Source organism: Nicotiana attenuata, chromosome 9 (genome assembly GCF_001879085.1).
Source record: "Nicotiana attenuata strain UT chromosome 9, NIATTr2, whole genome shotgun sequence".
In the NCBI taxonomy this organism is placed as follows: domain Eukaryota; kingdom Viridiplantae; phylum Streptophyta; class Magnoliopsida; order Solanales; family Solanaceae; genus Nicotiana; species Nicotiana attenuata.
In genome coordinates, this window is record NC_031997.1 from 46,131,467 (window position 1) to 46,149,999 (window position 18,533).

Genomic DNA, 18,533 nt, shown 5'->3' on the forward strand with positions numbered 1-18,533 from the left:
TAAATATTACATTATAATTTTTAGGATCTTCATATAATAAATGGTCGGATTTATTATTTACTTCTTTTAGTTGTTATACATAAATATATATTAATAAAACATGATTATACATATAATATATATGGATTATATAATATGCGATTTTTTTTTTGGTCAAGAGTTCGTCTTCGAAGCATCCTAAAGTTAGTCTTAAATCAACTAAAATAATTGAAAAGAAAAAAATATACTATAATTTTTTTGGTCCCAACTATTACCTGAAAAACAATTGCAAAAGGAGCTTGCTTGATGTTCATATTGTGCTAAGTTTTGTACTAAAAATTCCTTTTTATAACACAAAAAATTTATTACCATCTTAAATACAAAATTTATTTAGAGTAATTTCAATATATTTTCAAGATAAATATTTCTTTTCATAGCATAAAAGATTTGGCGACATCTTTATGTAAGGAATTAATTCTGAGATTTTTGTCAAACTCTTATTATGTTTTCTATTCCCATATTTTAGAATTAGATTATGATTCTAATGTAAAAAATTTCAATCCCCTTTCAGGTAAAAGATATGTACTCTCCAAGAACAAGACTCAATCACATAAGTTTACAAAGTTAGAAATACTTTTACTTTTACAAGTTTTATTGAATAATTCACTCTAACTATTTGGTTCTCCAATTGTCCTTCTAACAATTAACACAAGTTATTTAACAAACATTTTCATTCCCAATGATTGAAAAGAAGAATGGTCATATACAATTGCATTTATAGTTCTTCATTTGTGAATTAGTAGAATTTATTTGCAACTTATTCTTCTTCTAGGTAAGTGAAAAATATAGTGATAGTATATAATCCTTCGTTGAATCCTTCTTCTATCATATAATAATTAACACAATTTTGTCAGGACCCCTTATCTTGTTTTTCTTTGTTACCTAAGATTGACTCTATTACTCTAACCAAAATTCTTTACCCAATTTTTTTTTATATTATTTTTGTAAGAATTTACAGTTGAGTATGCTAAAGTTACATCGATTTTAATTTATAATGATGGAAATAAAAGATTTAATTTAATTTACAAAATGAGCTTATTTTGTTTACCCAAAAAAGGGACCTACTATTATTTATTTATAACATTTTGCAAACAAATATGCTAAAGTTGGAAAATTTTAATTTACAATGAAGAAAAGAATGATCAATATAAAGTTCAAGTTGAAGAAGCCACAAGATAAAGCTGGACACACGTGAATTTGTGAGCATGTCACTTTCATGTGACATCAGCAGCATATATCTTTTTGGGCAATTGAAGGCTGTATTATTCATTGGATTTACACAAATGTACAAGTGTATTTATGGTTAAAAAATGCAAAAGTAGGGGCTAAATGAGACCTTAAAAAAGTACCGCAACTCATGCCAATTAACTATATACGGATGCTATGGGATTTAGAGGAAATAATGCTGATTTTTTCAGTCAACACATAAAAAATTCAAGTTGATGAAGCAGACGGTGCAATATAGCTGAGCAAGGAAAACCAATAATTCTAAAAATACCCCTCTGCCAGACAGATATATTGATCGTGAGCTGCCTGGTTATTCTCACTTATATTATAGGAAGAGAAGTTGTCAAAAACGAGTTTTAAGAGCCCGTTTGGACATAAATTTTTTTTCCAAAAGTTTTTTCTTCTTTTCGAAATACATTTGTTCATAAAATTTTCAATTTTCATTTGAAGGTGATTTTGGAAATTTTTGAAAATCTAAAAAACTCCAAAAAGCTGTTTTTCAAAATTTTCATTCAAATCACTCACAAAACTTCAAAAAACACCCAAACTGAAATTTATATTCAAACATAACTCTAAATTTCAAATATCATGAAAAAAAGATTTCACTATTTTTTAGAATTTCACAATTCTTATGTCCAAACGCCTACTTATATAAAATATTTCTCAAACTGCAGTATTTATATATTTTACCAATATTTCCGATACGTCCGTATTTACCGAATCCAAACACTAATTTTTCCATTTCTTTTTTAAAATGTTTATTATTCGAAACAGACATAGGTATCATCGTTTCCACGCAATTCATCATTCAACGACTTCTTCAAATAGAGCCATTTTGCTAACGCTTTCTCCTCTTACCAAACAACCCCCCCACCCCCACACACACCAATAAGTGCGTACATAAATTCGAATATCCTTCGCCTCTCTCATCTTCCTTTTCTCGATTTGCTCTTATATATATTTAAGTATTTTCTCTGTGTGTGATTGCATTGTGGATCGGAGATTGATCAAATTGTTGTGAACAGAAGGCTGAATAAGAATGGGGAGTTTGAGGGCGATTTTGAAGAATCCAGATGATTTGTATCCATTGATAAAGCTTAAACTAGCGGCTCGACACGCGGAGAAACAGATCCCGCCGTCTCCACATTGGGGCTTCTGTTACTCAATGCTTCATAAGGTTTCTCGTAGCTTTGCTCTCGTCATTCAACAACTTCCCGTCGAGCTTCGTGATGCCGTATGTTTCTTCTCTTCTTTTTCTGTGGCATTTAATCGCTAGCGCTTGCTATTTGGATGCATTTAAAGCGTGTGGTAACCTCTGTGTGTTTGTGTGTGTGTGTTTATATACATGAAAATTGGATTTTTGTTTAGTTTTTTTTTTTTTTAAAAATTTCCTGCTTCTGTGAATTGATTGGAATTGTTAATATACTATATATATTTCGTTGATTTGTTTTAATGTTCTGGATTCGCATATTACTATGACTGATATTTTGATTTTTGAAGGTTGACTTTTATTATTCTTATTTTTAACTTTAATTGAACTTTCCAGGTGTGCATTTTCTATTTGGTTCTTCGAGCACTTGACACTGTTGGTAAGCTCAGTTTACTATCTATCTAAATTTTGTTTAGTAATTATAAGGAGATATGGACCTTAGAAAACAGATGATTGTTCGCAGTGGCGGATCTATGTGACAATTGTGGGTGCTCAAGCACCCATTACCCCTAACTAGAATTAGTAAATTTGCTTAGATAAGTAAAAAAAATATTCAGATAAATATTGAGCGAGCACCCATAATTAAACTCTTTTTTGCTCTTCTTTCGGAATTTTTTCGACTAGCACCCATGACTTTAAATTCCTGGATCCGCCACTGATTGTTCGTAGTATTAGGCTATTAGCTAACATGATAAACTAGCATTTAAGTATAGTCAGAGGGTAAATTTATTTAGTGATTAGTGAAAACATCAACTGCTCATTAATTAAAAAAGATAATAAAAAAGAGCAAGTTATTCTACCCATGCTAATTATCCAACTAGTTGATATTTCGTTTAGATAATTCTGAGCTGCCTACCAGCTTTCTGTGGAACTCTTCTTGGTTATAAACAAGCTTTGACTAACTTATATTGCTGAAATACTAGTATGAGTTATCATATGTTGTTTTCTATTTCATTCTAGACATTCATAAGGTAGTTTTTACCTTGTAATATTAGTTGATTCACGGGTTGCTGCAGTCATATTTTTGAGTAACACTTATTTTGCTCTTTTTCATATCTGGATGTTCTTATTCTGGACAGAGGATGATACCAGCATTCCCACCGATGTTAAAGTACCTATTCTGATCTCTTTTCATCAGCATGTTTATGATCGCGAATGGCATTTTTCATGTAAGTCTCTGAGTTCAACTTGTCGATCTCCCTAAATTCTCAATATCCTTTTTCTCTTATAATGATTGTGCTTTTGCAATTGAAGAATCCCAAATTGGAAAGACTTCAACTACTTTTGGAGGGTCACTATTAAACTTTTTTTTTAATAAGTTGGTTAAAAACCAATGCAATGTTTCACTGTCTACCCAAAAATGTTTCTCTTTTGGCTCTGCAGTCAAACTACTACTAGAGGCTGCACACATGCAGAAAGCTGCTAATGATCCAAGATATGGACCATATTTGATAGTTGAAAGCACATAATGCATCAGAATAGTGCCTGACGGAGGTCATATAGGAAAATGGACAAGAAGGGAAAGTAACTGTGGCATCTTTGCTTTTGTTTGATTACTTGCTAAATACTCTGCCACTGGTAGTTGCCTAACGGAAAAAATCAAGAGCCCATTATAACCTCATCTTTTACTATTATTGTAATCAGTGTGAGAGAGGTTAGCTAATTGTTAAGCTCATAGCGAATACACATCTATATTACCTCCAGCCATGGTGTTTAACCTCTTCCTGCATGATTCCCATTTCTCAAAAACACCTTCAATCATCTACTGACAATACATTCTACTTTATCTTGAAGACCACATAAATCAATGCCCATTCCTGTGACGCATATTCGCAATGAAGTAGCATGTGGTTGATGCCCTCCCCCGTCTTATTGCACATACTACACCAGCTGACCATAACGTACTTCCTTCTTCTCAGGTTGGCCAAATTGGCCCCCACGCCCCTGTACCATGCAGAGACACTGCTGACATTAGGCATACAACACCAAACAAGTCATAATACTTGAAACCCTGTTACCTCATTGAGAAAAATCCATACTTTAGGTTTAAAAAAAACTTGTGACCCTATCATTGCTCGCTCATCATCTGTATGCCGATGATAGCATTCTAGTGATTACATTGCTAGCTATACACCTGCATGCTCATGTATGAACATGAAGGAGGATCCTTCCCACCCAAAGGGCTGGGCAACACTAAAATATTGACCTGAATAAGACAATGTATACTAGTTCTAGGCATTTTGGTGGGTCCTGTAGTCCAACTTTTCACATGCTCTGGGTAAATAGCTTATCTTGATTTTATTTCTTTCAATGTATAAATAGTTGGATGACAGATAGGAGAATTGAGCTTCGAAAACTATGTTCTAACCCTGGAACTATTTCTGCATTACTAGTGGTTGCAATGGACTCTTTTGTTAATTTGCTACTCAAAATGTCATGACATGTTGGCCAAAGAGGTCAACCTGACTCAACGATTGGATGCTAAGGGGAAGGGAGCAAGTTAGAACTTAGAAATCTTCTGAAATTTGTTATACTTCTTTTTACTGCAGTTTCTTACCCTAAATAAAGGCTTTTCTTTTCTTCTATGTGTCTTGCTCCCACGGTGCCATGCGCGTTGCCCTCCCTACAAATATATTCTGTCTAGGGTGTTGTCTACTAATGGGGAATAGGATTAGACTTGTTAGAGAACTTCTAATATTATTATTACTATCATTTATATATATTTCACTTGTTTTTCACTTGTTTTTTATTCGGTATGATGATGACATGAGTTGAACTTAATGGAGAAGTGAGGATTCATTTAGCCACCCCAACTTGTTTGGGACTGCGTTGTAGTTATTGCTGTTTTATTATAGAGTGAATTCCTAATCCCAATTTTTTAACATGTTAGGTGGTACAAAGGAGTACAAGGTTCTCATGGACCAGTTCCATCATGTTTCAACTGCTTTTCTGGAGCTTAGGAAACAGTGAGTTCTTACCCAGCTTGTGTGCTTTTCTGATACTAAGATTTTGCTCAATTGAGAGGTTACAATCAGCATATTTGTTGAATATGATGTAGCAGTAGGTCCTCTAGAATTTAAATTCTGTTGCAAGATTTGGAGAAATCCAAATTCAACTGTAGATCCACGTGATATGTCCCTAATGTGAATTCAGAAATGTTTGCTTCTGAGCGGTGCAGCTTTCTCTGCCTTCTTAAACCCTAAAAAATCAGAAAAAAAGAAATGCTACTTATACGACAAAAAATGTGAACTGGGGTTGTAGTCTGAATTTCAAAATGTACAAACTCTGGGTCCCATTGTATGAGTAGGCTATAATGAAGATTATGTTCTTATATTTTGCAGTTATCAGCAGGCAATTGAGGATATTACCATGAGAATGGGTGCAGGAATGGCAAAATTCATATGCAAGGAGGTATGTAAGATAAACCATAAAGAACAGGATCAAATTATCTGATACTCACAAAAAGCAGTTTATACTTGTTTGCATTTTTTGTTTGTATGAATTGGCTCGATCTCTCAAGTTTTCCCTTTTTATGCAATTCCTCATCTTCAAGCCATTGGATTAATCCACCTACTCAAAAGTATAAACCATGGTCTCTGCTTCACTACATCGTGATTGATGTGGTATTACTAGTATTTCTGCTATTTGAGATTTGGTATCTTTTTCACCTGTATTTTGTTGAACATGTTTTGCACCAGTGTTGTTAGCCCGTACGGATATTGTCGTCTTTGTTGAATTATCATCTCTGTCTTTGTTTGTTAAGTAAGACAAGGCTATTAACACTATAGAAGACAAGTACATGGAATTTGGTTAATGAGCGCTAAAATCTTGTTAGGTTTTTGAAAGGTAACTTTAACCTTTAAGCGCGCCCGATGTGTAGCTACTTTACGATTTAATAGTTTTTTGCTGCAAGCTTCATTTCTAGAATGCTCCTTCAACCTCCATGTATTTTAATTTCAACAAATCTACCTCTGCAGGTGGAAACAACCGATGATTATGACGAATATTGTCACTATGTAGCTGGGCTTGTTGGGCTAGGATTGTCAAAACTGTTCCATGCCTCTGGGAAAGAAGATCTGGCTTCAGATTCTCTCTCCAACTCCATGGGTTTATTTCTTCAGGTTTAAACCTTTACATGTGTGGCAGGCACAACTGTCCATCTTTGAGATTCTTCTTTCTTGAGGGCAGTAATACTAACATATTTGCTATATATGGCAGAAAACAAACATCATTAGAGATTATTTGGAGGACATAAATGAAGTGCCCAAGTGCCGTATGTTCTGGCCCCGTGAAATATGGAGTAAATATGTTAACAAGCTTGAGGTTTGAACTCTTCATCTCCTTGGTCTTGTACGAGTTTCTCAACTCGTTTTTTCCCTGCCGTCATAGTTATTGAATGAACTTGAGTGGACTGTAGCAAGTGCAGTTGTTTAGTCAAAGCTCAGAGATGGGTTTCATTCATAGGTTAATTGACATCTTTGTTTATTTCCCACAGGAATTAAAGTACGAGGATAACTCGGCCAAAGCAGTGCAATGTCTCAATGACATGGTCACTAATGCTTTATCACATGTAGAAGATTGTTTGACTTACATGTCTGCTTTGCGTGATCCTTCCATCTTTCGATTCTGTGCTATTCCACAGGTATATCCTCTAGGTTATTTCTAGGCTCTCTAGCCTTTCAATTTATCTCAGGCTAAACGCTTCCTACATGAAGACATTTCTTCTGTCACACTTGACGATTCCTTTTCTAACTATTTGGAATTCTAGTTCTTGGTCTTTCCATTTATTCAATTTTTCATAAAGTGTTTCTTATGATGGAATTTTATGTTCTCTGTTTGGGTAAGTGTCGATAAAGATCGAAACAGAAAATGTATCGAATTTGCTGAAGTAAACTCTATGTCGAATCATTTAATTTCAATCTAGTTATAGATCAAGGATCTTCGTATTGTCTTATTGCCATGATTTCTATTCATGCTTGTTTAATTGACCATAGAGTTAAGTGTGGTGAATGACTAATAGTCTACAATTTTTTAAACATGGACTTGTAGGCTGGGGAAGGAAGAAATTTGCATTACAGTATTTGTTCAGTTATTTACCTTTTACAGCATCCAGAAGCATTGTTGCACCAGTATTTGTTCATGGACTTGTAGGCTGGGGAAGGAAGAAATTTGCATTACAGTATTTGTTTCAGTTATTTACCTTTTACAGCATCCAGAAGCATTGTTGCACCAGTAACTTGCTAAGCATACTTCTTTACCATGCTTTTGCCTTGTTGTATTATCTAATGGTACCAGGTCATGGCAATTGGGACATTAGCTATGTGCTACGACAACATTGAAGTCTTCAGAGGAGTGGTAAAAATGAGACGTGGTAAGAACTATGATTCTCGACATGCATTTCCTGTGACTTCATATCCAATTGCAATCTGACACCGTAAAATTCGGCCAATTTGTTTATAAATCGCATCTTTTGTCAATAGGACTTGTTATTATGATGGGGTAGAGAGAGATTTTGTGTACTTGCGGAATAGCCTCTCATTCCTTATTTATTTTTGGTGCACCCACGATGTTTTTATATGTATAGAAGGTCAGGTGTTGTTCGTAGAAAACCACATCGTTTTGTAAGGTTTTCCATTGTATACGGGTGTTTTTTGCCTTCATTAATAAAATCTTATTACCCTATAAAAAGGACTTATTATTATCATGTAATGGAGTGGGCTTTATCGTTAACACTGTCTTATTGTATATTCTACCTTTCTTGTCTTTGTATCATTTCTTTGAGAACTCTCTCCCAGCATGTATTATTCATGCATCTATATGTTCTACTGCATTTGCTGATGGAACTTATTTAAAGTAGATATTCTGTTCTTGAGTATTATTCTAGCAGTTTTTAAGCATCACATTATATCCTTGTCGTCTTAATTTTATACTATACCTGTCATTATTATTAACTTTTGGTTTCTTCTTTCTAGGTCTGACTGCTAAGGTCATTGACCGGACCAGGACTATTGCAGATGTATATGGTGCTTTTTTTGACTTTTCTTGTATGCTGAAATCCAAGGTATGGAACTTATTTATTCTCAATCATGCCTAATTGCCCAGTTATAATGTGCTCGTGTTGAAGTTGCTGGGTCAAATTGAGGATTACCCAGTCCTTTTTGTTTAACGTTAACAATGCATGTGTTGTCTTGGAATAAGTATATGCGCACTTTTGTGGCTCATTTGGTCAATATGGACCTTGCATTACGGTACGAGAAACCTTGTGCATACAAGTTGTGATGGGGTTTCTGAATCATGTTCCTACTACAGATGCCTGTCTTTTCTTCCAGAAATACTGAATAATTGTTTGCAAAATAGTTATCCAGGAGTCTCTCTCACACATATGTACAAAGGTGTAGTACAAAAATAGAACAAATTAGTAAACATATCTATGCGTAACATGTTCCTATTACAATACTGATACCTCTTAGCCTTTGAATTGATACATCTAACGATTATTTGAACCGACGATACATAATTTGGCAAAGCTTTTGCTTAACGGCTAATAATATGGGTTATGCACTCTGTCTGCTATCTGTTTCTTTTTGTTCCTTTTTTATGTCAAAATTTCCTTTCTTGATGAACAGACATGCCACCAAAACTGCTCTTTTATTGTTTTAGGTTAATAATGATGATCCAAATGCAACAAAAACTCTGAAGAGGCTTGAAGCGATCCTGAAAACTTGCAGAGATTCGGGAACCTTGAACAAAAGGTTTGTACATATCCTAGTTGTTCTCATCTTCACATTGCTGTGAGTATCAACTAATGCATGTACCTATCACCAGGAAATCATACATAATCAGGAGCGAGCCTAATTATAGTCCTGTTCTGGTAAGTGTATACAGCTGATTGTTTCACGCTTTAGATACAATTTGCCTTTCTGCATTTAATATTTTCTCATCTCTGAAATTTATTGCAGATTGTTGTCATTTTCATCATACTGGCTATTGTTCTTGCACAGCTATCTGGAAACCGATCTTAGACGATATGTAATTTTCATAATGACGATGTACTTGAGTGGCATGCCAATTATATAGATGCATGTCTCATGGTTCAAAAATATACCCTCTATGCACCTAAGCTTTCGCCTTCTATTGATAAGCACGTGGATCATTGTAGGAAGTATGTTTTTTCCTAGCCTTCAAACAATAAGCAGGGTTATTTTTTCAAATCATGATATTTCTCTCTCTCTCTCTCTCTCTCTCTCTCTCTCTCTCTCTCTCTCTGTGTTACCTGCTATGTTAGACTGTATTGTATGTTTTTTTTTAATGAATATGAACACATCCTCCTCACTTCCCAAAAAACACAAATTTTTCTTCCTCACCTTGAATGTGATTTACAAGTGATTGTCTTTAGATTGTCATTCCTGTGTCATCACAAATTTCCAAGTCTAAGTGAAAAGTTTCCCTTAACAAATCATTGTGGACTTCAATAGAATTGTAAGGTCATATTTCCCTAATGTTCAAATCTATATCAAGAACAACAGCAACAACAACAAACCTAGTGATATCCCACAGGTGGAGTCAGGAGTATGTCAAGAACAACAATAACATCAAAATTGCCTCAGTTCCAAGTTGTATGAATCCTCACCGTCCATTTAACTCCGTTTGGACTTTGGACCCATTACATTCCCAACGAAATTCCTTATTGATTAGTTTCGCTCTACCTGTCAGCTTACATTCCCAACGAAATTCCTTATTGATTAGTTTCACGCTAGCTGTCAGCTTACCGCAACTATCCTCCTTTATTCGAGCTTGGAATTCACAATATGAACAGGTTCACGAAGGAGGAGTTGCACTGTCAATTATGTCGAAACACTAAAATTGGAAGATCATATTAAATTAGGATCGTACTTACTTCAACAGTGTCATTAATGATGATTTAATAGGTTTGTTTCCTAGATTTAAAGTTAGTGCGTTGTGTTCAAACCGATGGCATCACTTTGCAATTTTACGATAACTGTGTTAAGAAAGATACATGGAAATTGTAGCTTTTTCAGCTTCTTCGTGGAGATCATTAGCCCAGTTTATGCTCTGTCTTGCTTTGCAGTTTGGGATGGTTACAAAAAAGAAGTCTGGTCAAGGAAGACAGCAACAAGCTCTTGGCCAATTATGTGATTAGTGCAGATTTTGATGTTTGTAATTCTATGTTCATTAAGTGATAGTTGCACCTTTTGACCTGACAAGATAATTACGAAAACCTATTTTTTGTGGTTTGTTGGGTATGTACTTGTTTGCAAGCTACGTAAGCAAATTCCAAGTGTAATAAACATGTCTTTTATAATATTTTGTTCATTTTTGTGGTAAACTGACGTATTTAAATAACAGCCATTGTATTAAAATTCCATATTTCAGAAAGTGAAATGCCTTGCTCATCTCGGTGTGATCGTCAAAATGAAAATGAAAAGTGACAACCTCTTTACGCATTTATCTGAAGGTGACTAGTATGTCAAACAAAGACAACCTCTGAAATAGTTTTCCATTCCTTAAGAGCACATAAGCCCTACATATTTTATCGTTTTGTTAATAATACTGCGAAGTACTTAAACGCAGTACTGTACTGTGTTTCACTCTGAATACAGGGTTATCCCTACTATGCACGCCCTCATTATTGGGAACGTCTTTCACCTTGACGTACATTTCCAATAATTTTATTACAATAAATTCCCTGTATTCATCCGGAATCCGCAAAAAATCTCTAAGAGTTTCATCATCCTCGATGTTAAACACAGAATAATAAGCAAACTCCTGCGGAGTCACTGAATACGGAAACCTACCGGTTACTTTAAGGTTAACCGAACGCTTCCTCACACTCATTTTTTTACATAACAACGAAACCAATTTATCATACTCCATAATAAGCGGCAATTTAACATGATACCGTGGAGGTGAGCTATACCTCACAGAGTTATTCTCCAGCACAACCTCCCCCCCCCCCCCCATATAATGAAACCTTTATTTTTGGCTCTTCAGACATTGTACAAAAATGATTGATAAGAAGAAGAGAGAAGTATGAACGGAAGTTTGAAGTTTGTATTGAATGAATTTTCATAAAATTGAAACGCCTTTAAATAAGGCAAGTCCGAGCTTGGGGTGCAGAATTTTTTTAAGGAATTCGCAGTACAATACCACGTTTTATGTGTTTGAATTATTTATATGTCAGTTAATTATTGGTGGGGTCAAATTAATAAGGAAATCGCAGTACAGTAGTGCGATTAAGTAATTCGCAGTATTGTACTGCGAATTTGTTAAAAAAAAAAGTTTTTTAATAATACGCAGTACTATACTGCGAATTACTTTAACGGCTAAATCTCCGTTAAAGTAATTCGCAATATAGTATTGCATTTTACTTATTTATGTAACTTTTTTTTTTAGTAGTAAAAATGTGTTTTGTGCCCAAAAAGGCATTAGAAAAGTTTCGGACAGACCTGGCTACATTCAAAAGGACCAAAGCTTTTTCATATGTTCTTTTTAATTGTGATATTCGCTTTATTTGAGCGCAGAAAGCCTCCTAGCAGCAACTCTTTGTAGTTAGAAATGTTAATATGGAATTCTACAATGTTTTCAAAGTGTTACTATTCCTTATCTGCTGAAGGCAAAATATATTATTTGCTCGCATTCTCCGAGACCCAAAAAGGGAAAACAAGTTATAAAAATGTACTAGGATAGACATTGCTACAAAATTAATCACAACAAATTGCAACATACAACAATCACCTCCAAGTCCTTAAAAGAGGGGAAATATATAAAAATTTACCCTCGGATGGAATAACGATCAAAAAAGGAAAGGAAAAAAAGACCCCTATAAGAAGTATTTAAGGGAACAACATAGAGAATGTTACAAGAGGCAGAAACGATCGCAAGCAGCAGATGATATAAGCAGCAGAAGATACAGAAATCCGACGGCTCCTTTATAATAAAAGAAATCCCTACATTTCAGAAAACCTCGGCCACTTTGCTTGCAAGGACACGTTCCCTTCTTTCAATGTAACCGAAAGGAAACCATCCTGCTCTGCCTTTGCATTCACCTTCAGCCCAACCATTGTTAGAAACCTGAAAACACCAATGAAACACACTATTATCTATAGAGCGTTTGGATATAATCAACCATTTGAAAAGCATCCACTGGCACGGTTGATGGGTAGAATTCAAACAAAAAACAGATGTTACAGAGCAGGCAACTCCGAGATAGGATATCACTCTCAAATGCATTTTATATTTCTAGTTCTAGAAGTCTATTAACTGTAGAGATTGCAAGTGAACCAATACGCAAATATGAATTCAGATCAGTAGGAGTTAAATCACAAGCTGAGGCGATTCAGTAAAACACCTGTAACTGCTATATCACTGGAACCAAAAGCTTCCAGGATGTATTACTAAATGCATCATACCATCCTTTTGTTTAAGGCATTTCTCAAGTTCAGATGAGTAATATCAGAAAATACGACACCAACATGCGGAAGTGAATCCAGTAGAGCAAAATAAACTAAACAAACCTTGCGAATAACAACATATTCTCCAACAGATAAATTAAGCTCCACATCGGATTCAGCTTGATATGGGTACACGACCTGTTACCAACCCAGAAAGAAGGAAAGCTATTGAGCACTCATCACAGAGCTAAATCTATTCAATTTACTTGGAAGTTCAAAATACTCACTTCTCCGAGAAAGTAACCCATACTATCAGTTGATCCATTTTGTACGGGTGAAGTAGAGACACCATTTACTTCTTCATATGAGGGAGGTGGAGGCATAGTATCCACACTGGGAGCAGGAGCAGGAGCTGCTTCAATACGCTGGCGCTCTGATAACATCTGAATCATAAAAACAAATTATCCTTAGTTTCTCAAATATGGGGGAAAAATCAGTGGGAGTCCATCATATTCAGGATTTTCTAAAATAAATCACACATACCTCAGCTTCTAGCTGATCAAGAATCTGAAGGATTCTCTGATGGTATGACCGTTCTGATTCAACCTAATCACAAGAATGAAATGACAATTAAAATAATCAAATTTTACTTATGTGGTACCTTTTAAAAGCACTCTATTCCACAGCTCTAGGAGGATGGTTACCATGGCAATCAATCGTTGGAGTGTCAGTCTTTGCTGCTGAGCTTCAACAGCAGCCATAGCTGCTGAAGCTTCTTTTCCCAATGTATTCATATTTGACTTCAAGTCTTGTAGCTTTGCTTCGGCTGCTTCCAGTTTATATGCCATGTCAGGATGACCTGTTCCTTCTCTCAGTTTAGCTTGTCGTCTGGATACTTCAACAGCCTATCTAGGTTAGTCAGAAAAGAGAACTGGCATCTGGCAAGTGCAATTAACTGATCCAAAATTTTTATTATCATCAAAGCAACTTAAGACAACACCATGAACACATTATGTGAAAGAAACCACATTACTTGATTTAAAGTCTGCCTTACAATTTAAAACAGAGAAGCAACTAAATACCTGTGCTTCTGCCTCTTGTCGCATTCTATCATATCTTTGAGCTAGATGTCGAGCATCTTCCAATGGAGCTCCCATCACCATGGCCCTTAATGGTTCAGCGACCTGGAAAGGAAATATCTATAGTCAAGTAGATCGCTTGAAACAGATTGACATACCGGACATAGAACAATTGGAGTGTCCTCGCACATAATTCCTAAATGGTTAGACCAAGATGAAGTCTGTTTATGGACTTCAACTTAAGTAAATAGTCTCAGTTCTAATTAAGTAAACAGTCTCAGTTCTAAAAGAATTACATCTTCTAGAGCTCATCAAATATTCAAATCTTGGCCGAGACAAATAGAAAATAGGGAACCAAAACCATTAATTGATTGAAGCAGCATGATTTTGAAGGCCTCAATCCAACCCCTTTCTTTGAGTTGCCCAAATGAACTTCAAGTACGACCAAGGCCCCAAAATTCTGATATCTAGGTACTTGCACTACTAACAAGTTCTCTTATCACCGTGGTCAATAGCAGGAACCTACAGCATTCCGCTTGAATTAACTTACTGTGATGAGGCTTAATTTACCCAGAACAAATCTTTAACACGTCCCAGGTTCAAGGAAGACTAAAGAGATAGCACATGACAAACAGATGAACTAAATAAGACATCTCCAGCTTTGTTAGTAATGAGGAATATATTTTTTCCACTAGTCCTTTGTTCATTATCTTTGACAAAGAGTGCTTTGCATATTTTCAGAAGCTGACATTTTCTTTTAGGAAAAAGAAAGAAATGCTAGCATGAGTTTCAAGTAGCATAAAACTTGTCAATTTACGATAAATTCTCACAATATATAGAACATTTTATAGAAAACTACCACTATATTTCCCCTGAAACACAACACCATGGCCAAAACAATAGATGGCTTAGCAGAAAAAAATGTTTCTCCAACAGTAACAAATGTTGTGCAGTACGGGAAATAGTGATCCAAAATGCTTCTCTGCCTTATTTGATGCATGGATTAGAAGAAACACATCAGAAAAGAAACATATCCCTCCACAAGGCATAGAAAGGTCCCACAAGAAAAAAGAAGCTTACAAGTACAGAGAATACCAAATATAAACAACAAAGAATATGCATCAAATACAACAATTAGATAGACCTACTTGTTCCAGAGTGTGACATCAAATATAATTGAGAAGGTTATAAAGTCGAGACTATTTCATTAACCTGCGTTCCAAGGGCTTTCAACAGATTTCCTCGTTCCTTCTCCATCTGAGCACGAGCACGTGAAAAACCTAATGCAGCTTTTGACAATGTAGTACCACTTGTACATGTATTTTCAGCACCATATTTCCTGCTATCTTCTGACAGTTTAGTTCCTGTAGGAGAAGCTCATATTTGTCAAGAGATATCGAAGATAAGTTTTTTTTTTTTTTTTACCTAAAAGAACAATCATCAATGTGGAAGAAGTCAGAAAATGACCTATTTCAACTTGTTTAGACCCAGTAACAATATAACCTTCAACACCACGAACAATATCCCTTTGAAAATGCTGCATTTCAAAAGATCAAATGTTTTTGAGGCGATAGCTCAATGTTTCTGTATATGTATCTCCAGTTGGAAACGAGAAACAATAAAATCTTGACAACAGAATAAGCTCAAAAGTTCAAAGTTATGGGACTCTTTAGGAGTCAATGCCAACTTAGCTAAGGATAAAACACAATGGAAAGAAGCAATTTATATAGGAATAACAACTAGTTGGGTTAAAAGTTAAAACTAGTTAGCATTGTAAGTGTAAGTGTGAGCTTCAGAAATAATCCAGTTTGCCTAAAAGAGCAAATTCATTTTTTTTTCTTTGACTAAACTAAAGGAGCAAATTCTTTAGAATTTACAGAATGAAATGGACTTTGATTAGGTGATAAATGGATATAGAGGAATTATATAACCAACCCCAACTCATTTTGAATCAAGAAGTTGACTGAAAAATTGATCCATAATAATGTAATTGAAGCGCTATAATTATGTGGCTTAGTTCATTTATAGAAAGAATCTAAAAATGAGAAATATTTAAAACTCTGATTATGTAAAACCACATTCAAACAGGTACACCATGCAGTAGAAGAATAAAATCTTTGACTAGTGTAAGAGATTATATTAACTAATATGCAAGTAAGACTCAACTTTCTAAATTCAATACAAAGGCCTCCTACAAAATCAGGGAAAAAGGAAAACTATCAGCTGACAAAACGAGAAACCTTTGCAGCACGAGTGGATATGTAAAGCTTTTCGAGCTTATGATGCTGCTGGAGTTCGGCTTCATCAGTCACAAGATCTGAACCATATCCCCCTGCCCCAAACTGCTTGAGGACAGCCTGAAAAGAGAGAAGTGAGAAACTATTAAGTACCCAAAAAAAATATATTAAGTACTTCCAATAACAGTAATTTGATCAGTTGCAGAAACTAAATACCAGAGAACTATTCATTGGAAAAAAAGCCTAAAAACCACAGATTTGCGGCGAGAGATGGATGAATTGGAGACGCAAACCATGAGGCGAAGCTAAAACTGGACATGCTAACCTTGTTCAAAATTTATAAATGGAGCTTGATAGAGGCACCTATAAATATTGCAAAGGAAATTGTGGGCCACAAAATAGATATTAACATAAATTATGAGTAGAAAGCTTTGAACTCATTCTTATAGGAACTAATTGACCTCCTAAAACACATCACCGCTTAACTTAGGTGGCAGAGTCACATTCTAGTCAACTATCAATTACTAGGCTATAACTACAGTACTAGAAAATATGACACAATTTACAATATTTTGCAATATTTGGATGAGAAAAATCACTTTAAAAACTAAATAGCAATCAGAAGCTTGTTGCAAGATTGTTTAGAGGAATCTAAGTACCACGCGCCCCAACTACGATATAAGAAAGGACTTCTTTAGCATAAATAACATGGTTAATTATAGAGTATAATGATGGCCGTAAGAAGATCATCAGGTTCAAGATTTGCAATATCTAATATTTCAAAATACAGAATAAAAGATAGTAAAAGTGCTCTACTAACTGAAGAGAGCCTAAGGCAAGTCATAAGGATTTCACAATGTATTCTCATCTTCATATACAGTGAGTTTATTCCATCAAATCACCCGAAAACTCCTAGCTTGTCAACCTAACAAAAACCATAATCACTCAAAACCAGGGAGCTTTAGTACACATTGCAATATTGACTATGAACATTCTAAAAAAACATGAAAACGACTTAAAATTATTACTCCCAATAATTTCCATAATAGGATATAATTAACAAAATTTATTAAATTTGAGCATTACTAGGATGTGGCACTACTCTAAAGGTGACTGAAAATAAGTCTAGCACGTGAAAAAAAATCAAAATACATTTCATCAAAATCAAATAATCCATTGACAAATAGCACTTCAGCAAATCAGATATGAATCAACCAAGAATTAACTGAGCTATAAAAAGCGAGAAAAAACACACGATTCAAATGGATCAATTTAATCAACGAACAATTAAAAGGTAAAAATTGATTTGATTTAGCTTATAGCGGATAAATTTACGAATTACGGAGTAACAAATGCTAATATTTAGAAAGAGGAAATCGGATCGTACTTGCTGTTGGCGAGCGACCTGTTCTCTGAGCCTCGTGGCTTGCTTTCTGATCGCTTCCATTGACAAACCAAATGACCTTCAAAATCTATAGCAATTTCAGAGAGATTTGAGATTTCTGCGATTAGGTCTCGATTCGCCGGAGAGTGATTGAATCTTCGGACAGGCAATTTTCGAAATGGGAGAATTCGAATTGGGGTTGTTTTGGAAAATAGGGAAATATGTCTTTGAGCAGTTCTGTAAATTGTACTATTTCACCCTGAGGTTTTGAAATTTAACATGTTGCCCCTTCTTGCTTTTCTTTTAAAATAAAATGAGAAAAAAAAAAAATGCTCCTAGAATACTGCTTAAACCCTTAAACTAATACTCTATGAACTTTTGGTTATGAAATTAAAGAAGGAAATAATAATTTTAAAATATGTGGTGTTAAACATGATTCATGAATAATATTTGCGTATTTACGAGACTTTTGAAGCTTATGCTTTTAAATATGTCATAATATTTTGTGTAGCTATAAAAGGTTGTTGTTTATTGTAAAATGAGAAGTTTAATTATATTATTTTTAAAACTAAAAAATATTCTTTTTTGAACCGATCAAAAAAGAAAAAAGATTACGTAAATTAAAATGAATGGACTAATTTCACTCGCAAAAATTGTTTTATTATTTAACGAACTTGTTCATGTCAAAAATTGACATGATAGCCTTTTTTTCGTAAAAATAGCACGGTATAGCCAGTTTTCGGACCGGTCAATCAAAAATAGCCAGCGTTTACCAAGTCAATAAAAAATAGCCACTATTTTGCTGCAATAGAGACCGGTCCAGCATAATATACTGGAGTTCGGTGTACTTGTGTATGAACTCCAGCATATTATGCTGGAACGGTATACTTTGCTGGCTCCGGTATAATATACCGGAGACTGGAGCATCGGTGCTCCAAACTCCAG

At 34.8% G+C, this 18,533-nt stretch overlaps 2 protein-coding genes across 2 annotated transcripts; one reads left to right on the forward strand and one right to left on the reverse strand.

Moving 5' to 3' along the window:
- On the forward strand, positions 2,067-9,707 carry LOC109232373 (squalene synthase). The gene is made up of 13 exons (XM_019398111.1): positions 2,067-2,500; positions 2,813-2,855; positions 3,556-3,645; positions 5,367-5,442; positions 5,818-5,887; positions 6,454-6,597; positions 6,695-6,799; positions 6,972-7,118; positions 7,772-7,847; positions 8,449-8,537; positions 9,137-9,228; positions 9,302-9,347; positions 9,436-9,707. Exons 1-13 carry the CDS (start codon positions 2,306-2,308, stop codon positions 9,496-9,498), a joined length of 1,236 nt encoding a protein of 411 aa, XP_019253656.1. The 5' UTR covers positions 2,067-2,305; the 3' UTR covers positions 9,499-9,707.
- Positions 12,103-17,827, reverse strand: LOC109232374 (SH3 domain-containing protein 2). Its single transcript, XM_019398112.1, has 10 exons — positions 17,592-17,827; positions 16,208-16,324; positions 15,435-15,504; positions 15,180-15,331; positions 13,971-14,072; positions 13,593-13,793; positions 13,432-13,494; positions 13,176-13,331; positions 13,012-13,086; positions 12,103-12,568 (listed from the first exon to the last, which is right to left on the reverse strand). The coding sequence occupies exons 1-10, from the start codon at positions 17,649-17,651 to the stop codon at positions 12,452-12,454; spliced, it is 1,113 nt and encodes a 370-aa protein (XP_019253657.1). The 5' UTR covers positions 17,652-17,827; the 3' UTR covers positions 12,103-12,451.